This window comes from Rhamphochromis sp. 'chilingali' (assembly GCF_963969265.1).
Source record: "Rhamphochromis sp. 'chilingali' genome assembly, chromosome: 6".
Taxonomy (NCBI): domain Eukaryota; kingdom Metazoa; phylum Chordata; class Actinopteri; order Cichliformes; family Cichlidae; genus Rhamphochromis; species Rhamphochromis sp. 'chilingali'.
The window spans coordinates 25238523-25248138 of NC_137933.1; the positions used below are offsets into that span (position 1 = coordinate 25238523).

Sequence of the window (9616 nt, forward strand, 5' to 3'; positions counted from 1 at the left end):
GTGCCTCTCCTAATGGCTCTGCGGTGAGTCGGTCCGTCAGTCAGTCGGGCTGACAGGATGAGTCTCCTCTCTTTGACTGTCGGCTACTGTAGGAACCGAGTCCGGACGCTGAGCCGCAACTATTCCTCTTCATCTACTTTTCGCTTCTTCGTGGTTCTCACGTCGGTAGGTTGTAAAAACGCCGTTATTGTTTTATATCAGCTTAACTACACTTAAAAAAAAAAAAATAGATGACGCAAGTTTTTTTGTCACCTGCGTTTGCTAACAATGGTTTGCAAGGAATTATGTTAAAAGTTTGTTTTTTGGTATTTTTTAAAATCCAGATATAGCAGTCAACTCCAAAAAAAAACCCAAGCAAGCTGCAGCAGTGTTTATTTATCATTCCTGCATTGTTTGTTCTCTCACGGTAGGCGATGTCCGTTCCGTTAATGTAGTTTATAAATCAGTTTCCTCAGTTTCATAATACATTTGTTTTTAAAGGGGCTCTCTCTCTCTCGCTCATTTATCCATCCAGTTTCCTTTAATATTTAAAACTGTTTAAGAAGATGAATTGCATCACCCATTGTCTCTCCTTCATAAAAAAAAATCTACTAACTACTATTAAAAATACATTCATAGTATTCAGTTTCTTTCTGTAGTCAACTGTATAGGGGAAAATTGTCACCAACAGGTGCCTGTATTCCACTATGGGATCATTATTTTTACCGGTGTGAATGTGTATGGTTGAGCTGTGTAAGATTAATTTTCCAGAGTCATAACCTGCAGCAATGGTTTTATTGCGTGCACTATTATGTATGTTTGATACTGAGAAATGCTCTCTCATAGTGAATCACAATTTGAGCAGTTGTATGGTAATCAGTTTAGTCAAACCATAAACATAACTGAATCAACATTAAATATGTGCAGATGGCCAAAATGAAGTAAATATTTGACCTTAACAGCAGCTGTTCAGTGTTATTGTTGCAATGACTGCATATAATTAGGTTATATGAAACACATTTCAGTGTGCCTAGATCTTAATCAGATTTCAGTAGTCCTTAAACATGTGAGCAAACAAAAGAGTTTTTTTTAAAATGTAAAAACACGAATACAGTCTCTGCTTCATGAGACTGTATCCTTTCTCTCAGTTAGTTTGTTTACATCTCTGTTTTCTTTGTATTATTGTAGGCAACTGTTGTTGTGATTTGGCAGTATATAAATAAAATTTAATTGAACTGAATCTATTTCATGTACATTTCTTTTTATACATGGCTTTTGATGACTGACTTCACTGCTAACCTATTTCAGAAGAAATCACTCATCCAAAGAAGATGCGGAGGTTTACATCAACACATTTTCCAAGTTACTCGGTTACTTAGCTCAAGGAAACAGCCAAAAGGTAGTCCATCTTTTAGTGCTGTTTACCTTTTTAATGACTCTAAATCAGTGTGCACATAGACTGTAAACCTTAAGGGCAGTGTGAAGAACACAATTGCTTACTTTTCTATGTATTGTTGAACTGTGTATAATTTCTTTACCCAGTGAGTTTATAAGCCCTGTATTTCTCAGCTCTGCCGCAATGAACAGTTGTGTTATTATTGCTGTTCAGATGGAAATATAAAAGAAGAGTCTCGTGGAAGGGAATGGCAGGACTCAAATAACGGGAAGGACCAAAGACGAAAACGATGGAAAAAAGGGGAATCATACTGGTGGTCACGCTTTCAGGTGTGAATCATAGCCAGAATTGTGGCAATAACTGCCTCGTCTTCAGTCACTAAATAATAACAAAATATGCTTACTAAAATGATTCTATATAGGAGTTGTAAACTAAAATATTTTTTCATTATCCTATTTCTAACAGGAGGAATTTCCCTTTGATGATAAAACGGTCCAGAACCTAGCAGCCGGTGCAGCAGGCATGGCCTCAGCTTTCTTGTACTTTCACTTTAGAGAAACAGGAGTCCAGATCTCCTGGAAGGATTTTGTGCATCACTACTTGAGTAGAGGCTTGGTGAGAGGCAGAGATCGTTTTAATTACGGTGTCTTCCTTACACCTGTGTGTCTGTGCTTGTGTTTGCAACCATGTGAACAAATGATTCCTTCTGCTCTCCTCCCAGGTGGGCCATGTCGAGGTTGTCAACAAACAGTATGTCAAAGTATTTCCAGCCCCCGGCGTGAACACATCACGAGTGGTCAGTTTCATTAAATGTCCCAGTGTGTAATTGCAGTGTCTTATACAAACTAAATGCATTTATTTTTACTGTTAAACTGATGAGAATCGACAAAATGTACTTCACTATATTGATAAAAATGACTGTATAAACAAACAAAACAAACATCTTTCTTTTTCTCACACACTGTATTCCCATTTGCTTTTGTTGGTAGAGGACACACATACTTTCTGAAATTCCAAGAGCACAAGTTTTAAAATACAGATCTCAGCAGTCGACATATTTGTATTTGGCACATAAGTACTTTCGTTTTCATTTTCTCACTGTCTTTCCTTATCAATTGCTTTTTTTTTCTAAATAAAGCTTGCTAACCTTTATTTGCAGCAGGCATTTGACTGATTACACTGAGAAAATCACACGAGGAACAATTGCTATTCTAACAATGCACAATGGTAGTGTGCCTCCTCCGAGGGGCTGCAGTCCAGATGAAGAGTCAGTCAAAGTACAGTAAAGGTAGATATACTTACTACATATACTACATGCTGTTGTCTTCATGTTTCAGAACTATTTGTGGTTCAACATTGGCAGCGCAGACTCATTTGAGCATAACCTGGAGCTAGCACAGCAGGAAATAGGTCTGGACTCCATTCAGAAAGTACCTGTGCTCTACAGCAGTGAAAGTGATGGGTGAGAAAGTACAGCAGCTTCACTTTAAAGTTACTGCATATATAGGTTATTAGAATCGATGTCCTAACTAAGGTTTTTCTCTTCCCATAGGACTCTGTTTTTGAGTGTTCTCCCAATCTTACTTGTGGTCGGATTTTTACTTTTTGCAACACGGCAGGGGCCGATGGCAGGAGGACTTGGTGGCTGGGGGAGAGGAGGCCTCTTTGGGATAAGTGAATCCAAAGCCAGGATAATTAAAAACAATGTCAGTGTCCATTTTAAAGATGTTGCAGGGTGTGAGGAGGCCAAACAAGATATCTTGGAGTTTATCAATTTCCTGAAAAGCCCACGTCAGTATCATGACCTGGGTGCTAAGATTCCTAAGGTGTGTCATTTCTTGATAAAGAAATTTATTATTTTTATTAAAATAAAGCAATTCTGCACTTCTGTATTCTGATCATACTCACTGGAACAAAAAATTCCTTAAGATAGAAAATACATTAAATCTGATTAACTCCCTTGTTTACAGGGTGCAGTGCTATGGGGTCCATCTGGAAATGGGAAGACTTTGCTAGCTAAGGCCACTGCAGGAGAGGCCAACGTTCCTTTCATCACAGTCAACGGCTCGGAGTTCCAGGAAATGTTTGTCGGTGTGGGTGCAGCAAGGGTTAGTACGGAGCTGAATGATTGGACTCTCAACAGGTCTGAAAACAAAATGATGGGTCACATGCTTGTGATGCTGCAGTGTGACCACAATATGTGCAAATACAGCAGATCACTGAATTACTCATTCTCGTATCAAATTAAAATGATGAAGACTTTCTACTTTTGGGTGTTTTGGCAATGTCAAAAATTAGTATAACTGTAGAAATAAATAGATCTTTTCTGTGTTTTATTAGATAAGAGATTTGTTTGCCACAGCTCGAAAAAATGCTCCTTGCATTCTTTTCATTGATGAGATTGATGCCATCGGCAGAAAGCGGGGCAAAGAAAACTTTGGTGATGAGGGCGAACAGGAGAACACCCTCAACCAGCTGCTTGTGGAAATGGATGGTGGGTAATTATGTTTTATGTCAACATTTCTGATGCTATTTTTTCACAAGCCCTCAATCCTCTAAATGCTTTTGTCATTGCAGGATTCAACAGCAGCACTAACATCGTGGTTTTAGCTGCAACAAATCGAGCCGATATCCTGGATCCAGCTCTGATGAGGCCTGGACGCTTTGATCGACATGTATACATAGGTGAAGTATAAATATTAACCTCAGATCTGCCTACTTCCTCTGCAGTCTCCTCGCTTGTTGCAACTCAGTTGCCTTTTATGAAAACTATAAATATAAAACCATTATTTCTTTGTTTATTAAGATGCATTTCAAATTTCAGTTAATTTTCAGATTATTGGTGTCTGACCACAACACCAAGCTCACTTTTACTTTTGCTGTGATTAAGTTTATTTTCTTTTTGATTTCTGTTTCCCAGTTTATTATTCCACATGTGATTCACTGGCTCTGGTGTGCATGCAGACCCAGATGGTCTGCATAACTTTGACTTTCCCTGCTTTAGATGAGGTGTTACGTTTGACATTATTGAAACTCATATCTTGTACTTACTGTATGTTTCTTCTTGCCTGTTTACGTCTTATGTCATTAAAAGCACGTGTTGCATAATGTTTGCTTTTATCTTCGGTTAATTTGATATTTCCTGCCTGCTAAGATCTAATTTTCCTAACACCAGGACTACAGGGTGGGTGGCCAGACCACTTTTCTCTATCAAAGAAAACAAGATCATAATGAGAGAGCTGTTTTTCTATAAAGGACAGATTAGGTAACTGGAGGCCAACACGAGGGATGGGATATGTTGCTCATTTCCCTGTTATTCTCTGTTCCCCGTCCTTCTGTCTGTGTATATTGTCTTTTGTAAACAGATGACAGAAAGATGGGAGTGCTGAAAAAGTTCACATTTCTAATTGGTTTAATGAGCAATTAGTTATGTAACTTGGTATTCCAAGCCACAAGTTTGGCCACTGCCTTAGGACTTATATTGGGTCCTTTCCTGGATGCTTGCAAATGACAAAGGGTTTTTAAATGGTAAAATAAATTACGCTGAATTCATGGCTTTAAAAGCGAATTAAAACATTTCTCCTCCAGTAAGAGTTAATGCTTCTGTACTGAAACTTTTAAGTCAATACATTGTTGTTTTAGAATTTGCTCTGCCTTTCGACCGAATATAAACCTTTAAAAAAAAGTGTTATTGTAAAGTTTCTACAAACAAGATTCACCACCTTTTCATGCTGGCATGGTTTCAGTGAACTATTTTTGCAGTTGCTAATTGTGCACGTGTAATGCAGCAGAAGGCTGAGTAATTGTCAGCATCAGCTCTATAAGCTTTTTGTTTGCACAGTACTGTGCAAACAAATTTGAGCTGCCTCTCGATTCTTTATATTTTGCTAAATAAACTGAACATATGTGCAGTAATTTATTAAAGCATTTTCAAACATACATGGAAATACAGTATATTAGGTAAAAACATTCAAGTTAAATTCAGTTCAATTCAATTCAATTTTATTTATATAGCGCCAAATTAATTAATTAATTAATTACAACAAAAGTTGCCTCAAGGCGCTTTATATTGTACAGTAGATTGCACAATAATAGATACAGAGAAAAACCCACCAAACATATGACCCCCTATGAGCAAGCACTTTGGCGACAGTAGGAAGGAAAAACTCCCTTTTAACAGGGAGAAACCCCCAGCAGAACCAGGCTCAGGGAGGGGCGGCCGTCTGCTGCGACTGGTTGGGGTGAGAGAAGGAAATCAGGATAAAGACATGCTGTGGAAGAGAGACAGAGGTTAATAACAGATATGATTCGATGCAGAGAGGTCTATTAACACATACTGAGTGAGAAAGGTGACTGGAAAGAAAAAACTCAATGCATCATGGGAATCCCCGGCAGCCTACATCTATTGCAGCATAACTAAGGGCTGCAATGGACGTAGGCTGTTCATTGCATTCATTGATATGACCACCTTTATTCTTCAAAACAGCCTTAACTCTCTCAGGCAATTTTCTTGTAATTTCTTCAAGTAGTCTTCAGGAATAGGCTTCTTGAAGGACAATCAAAGTTATTTTCAGATGTTGGCTCCTTTTGTTCTCTACACTATCAAAATGATCCCACTCAGGTTCAATAATGTTGATCTTCAGGATCTGGGCAGGTTCTCTTATGAGTTCCTCCATACATATTGATGAGCCTTTAAACTAAAAATTGTAAATTTGGTTTCAGTACTTCATTTTGAGTCCAATTCTTGCATAATTTGACATACTTCAGCCTTTTCTTCCGGTTGCTCTTCCTTTAGAATTGCTTCTTGAAAGCCACCCTTCCACTTAGACCATTATTAATGAGGCTTTGGTGAACAGCAGATTGATTAATTGAAGGACCAAATGCATCTCTGGTCCTGTGTCAGGTCTTTGCTCGAAAGCCTGATGAACTTTTTCTCAAGATCACTTTAGAAAAGTCTAGCTCAATGAAAACCAAATATAAAGGAATTAAGGAGTGAGACTTTTGCACAGTGCTGTATATGTGACAGAACTTGAAGCAGAGTGATTTATTAATGAATTATACAGACAGTGGTCTTCTTTTTTGTTTTTTGCAGGTCCTCCAGATATGAAAGGCAGGGCATCAATCTTTAAGGTGCATTTAAGACCTCTGAAGTTGGACTCCAGTGTAGATGTAGAGACGCTGGCCAGGAATCTTGCTGCTTTAACCCCAGATTTTACTGGTGGGAATAAAAGATCATGATCACTGAATACCAAACAAATCTAAAAAAGAAAATCATACAGTTTCAGCTGATTCTTGCTTTAATTTCATCACACTCTAACTTATTTGTTGCTTCTCTGTGTTTGTATAAGGGGCTGACATTGCAAATGTGTGTAATGAGGCAGCTCTAATAGCTGCACGTCGTCTCAGCCAGTATGTCAGTAGCAAACACTTTGAGTGGGCAGTTGAAAGGGTTGTTGGAGGTAAGTCAAACAAAATGAACCAAAAGAAACTGATAGTATATATGTGAATCTTTCCATAACCACTTTTTTGATTACATAAATACAATGACAATACAGTACAACTGAGTTATAAAAGCAGTGGTGTCAAAATATAGAGCTTATATGTTATTTTATGTCAATCCATTAACCTGATGTTAATATTATGATTTAAGCATTTTTTTAAGATCTCTGTTGTGTTCTCAGGTCTAGAGAAAAGATCTCAGGTTCTGCAACTTCCAGAAAAAACTACTCTGGCATATCATGAAGCTGGGCATGCTGTCACTGGGTGGTTTCTTGAACATGCAGACCCACTTTTTAAGGTATTATTTACATTTCTTGCTCTCTTTTTGCAGTAATCCTGTAATAATTATAATGATTAACTGATTATAGATTCATCATTATAATGTACTCCACCAGGTGTCACTTGTTCCTAGAGGGACAGGTTTGGGCTATGCACAGTATCTACCTAAAGAGCAGTACCTATTCACACAGGAGCAGCTGTTTGACAGAATGTGTATGATGCTGGGTGGTCGAGTGGCTGAGCAGGTTTTCTTTCGTCAAGTCACCACCAGGGCACAAGATGATCTCAGGAAAGTCACACAGTCTGCCTATGCACAGGTACTCGCCTCACTGCAGAACAGGCTTATTGTAGAAATTTAGGCGTAACCAAACCGTATTTTGTCCAACAACAAAAAAAAAAGCATAACCATCCATGGAATTAAAATGACTCATAGAGAATAATTTATGATTTTTATTGACTATATATTTCTGTTCCAGTCTTCATATTCTTCTTCTCTTCATATTTTAGATTGTACAGTTTGGAATGAATGGTGCGGTGGGTCAGGTTTCTTTTGACCTACCGCAATGGGGCAGCCTTATAACTGACAAACCTTTCAGTGAATCTACAGCCCAGGTTATAGACCAGGAAGTTCGCTCACTCATAGATGCTGCCTTCCAACGAACACTTGAGCTCATACTTGACAAGAAGGAAATGGTGGAGAAGGTGCGAACTTTTTAACATTTGTAGTAAGTGCTTCAGAGACATTTGCAGAGTGTGATGCTGCAAATGGATTTTCATTTGTGCTGAGCATTTTTCAAAACTGTCATATATTTGGAGTATGAAAAAAATGTGTATTTTAATGACCTCAAAGCTTGATGTTTCCTGTTGGTCATGTAATGCAGGTGGCAAAGCATCTTCTAGACCAAGAGATTCTAGACAGGGCTGACATGGTGGAACTGCTAGGACCTCGCCCCTTTCAAGAGAAGTCCTCATATCAAGAGGTTGTTGATTGCTTGGAGAAATCTAAAGAAGACACTTTTCTACCTGAAGGACTAACAGACTGGCAAAACAACAAAGGAGATACAAAACACCTGCAGAATCGGCAAAACACATCAGCCCTTTACCTGTAGGTTGTCTTTAAGGTTGTCTCTCATGTGCGGCACCATCTGGTCTGGACTGCAGTTTGTCAGAGGTCTGTTAGTGGTTCATGTGACTGACAACCTTAGGATAAAAGATGGTGATGTGTTGCCCAAGGTTTTGTGCAATCTGCAATTTTTTTCATTGTAGTTTTTATGTACAAGTGCACTATTTTGCTGCAGTTGCCTTATGTTTCCTTTTTCCACTCTGTGGAAGTCTCTAAGTGCAATAATACTAACAAAACATACCATGAATAATTAGAAGAGAATTATATTATGTTATTAGAAGGGAATAAGCCATCATGCTATGTTCTTATCAGCTGCAGGAATCATGTGTTAAGTTTTATTTTGAGGTTTGGATTTTCATCCTTTTGCAGATACAGTTTTCTATTCTATCCTATTATTTGCCACATGTTTAAAGTTCAGATCTATTTGATTGTTGATTGTTTTATATTTCAATCCTTTTGCAGATGTTGTTTTCCTGTTGTTTGGGGCGATCGTGGCTCAAGAGTTGGGAGTTCGCCTTGTAATCGGAAGGTTGCCGGTTCGAGCCCCGGCTTGGACAGTCTCGGTCGTTGTGTCCTTGGGCAAGACACTTCACCCGTTGCCTACTGGTGGTGGTCAGAGGGCCCGGTGGCGCCAGTGTCCGGCAGCCTCGCCTCTGTCAGTGCGCCCCAGGGTGGCTGTGGCTACATTGTAGCTTGCCATCACCAGTGTGTGAATGTGTGTGTGAATGGGTGGATGACAGGTTGTGTAAAGCGCTTTGGGGTCCTTAGGGACTAGAAAAGCGCTATACAAATACAGGCCATTTACCATTCCTTGGAGTCTGCGTATATTTATCAGTAAAGGTAATTAGAAATCAGTCAATGTTTTCTAGCTTTCTCTCTGCGCATACTAATCAGTGTCTCCCAGTGTCTCATAATAATCAGGGTAAACATTTATGTAGATATAAGAACTTCGGATTAGCACTGGGAAAGTGTAGCTCAGTATGGGTCAAATTGTTTGTCTTGTCTCTGTGTTACAAACTGTCCCTTAGAATATATGAAAATATCACCTGCATAGTTCACTGGTCAAAGTAGTGATTAAGAAAGATTTCTGTCCTTTTATTCTTTCAAACTGTGTTTTCAGCACATTTAATGAGGATAAAAGAAATTAGCAACAGCTTAAAGTAATACGAACACTAAAGTATTTGTTTGGTACTGTAAAAACATGAACTTTGCTGTTATTCAGGAAATTACTCTGTCAGTTATGTATTTATTTTATTTTTTCCTACTTCCTGTCTACACTCTGTCATCTACTGTTGCATTTCTTATGCCAGCTGCTCCTCTGCTGGGTAAATAGTATTTTT

The 9616-nt window shown here is 38.6% G+C and overlaps 1 protein-coding gene across 1 annotated transcript; it reads left to right on the forward strand.

Moving 5' to 3' along the window:
• Window positions 1–44: 44 nt before the first annotated feature.
• LOC308398480 (mitochondrial inner membrane m-AAA protease component AFG3L1-like) lies at window positions 45–9278 on the forward strand. The gene is made up of 16 exons (XM_080885142.1): window positions 45–165; window positions 1288–1378; window positions 1589–1704; window positions 1841–1990; window positions 2097–2171; window positions 2713–2837; window positions 2928–3201; window positions 3346–3483; window positions 3716–3869; window positions 3953–4060; window positions 6468–6593; window positions 6724–6834; window positions 7057–7172; window positions 7270–7470; window positions 7661–7855; window positions 8035–9278. Exons 1-16 carry the CDS (start codon window positions 58–60, stop codon window positions 8260–8262), a joined length of 2316 nt encoding a protein of 771 aa, XP_080741268.1. The 5' UTR covers window positions 45–57; the 3' UTR covers window positions 8263–9278.
• The last annotated feature ends 338 nt before the right edge of the window (window positions 9279–9616 follow it).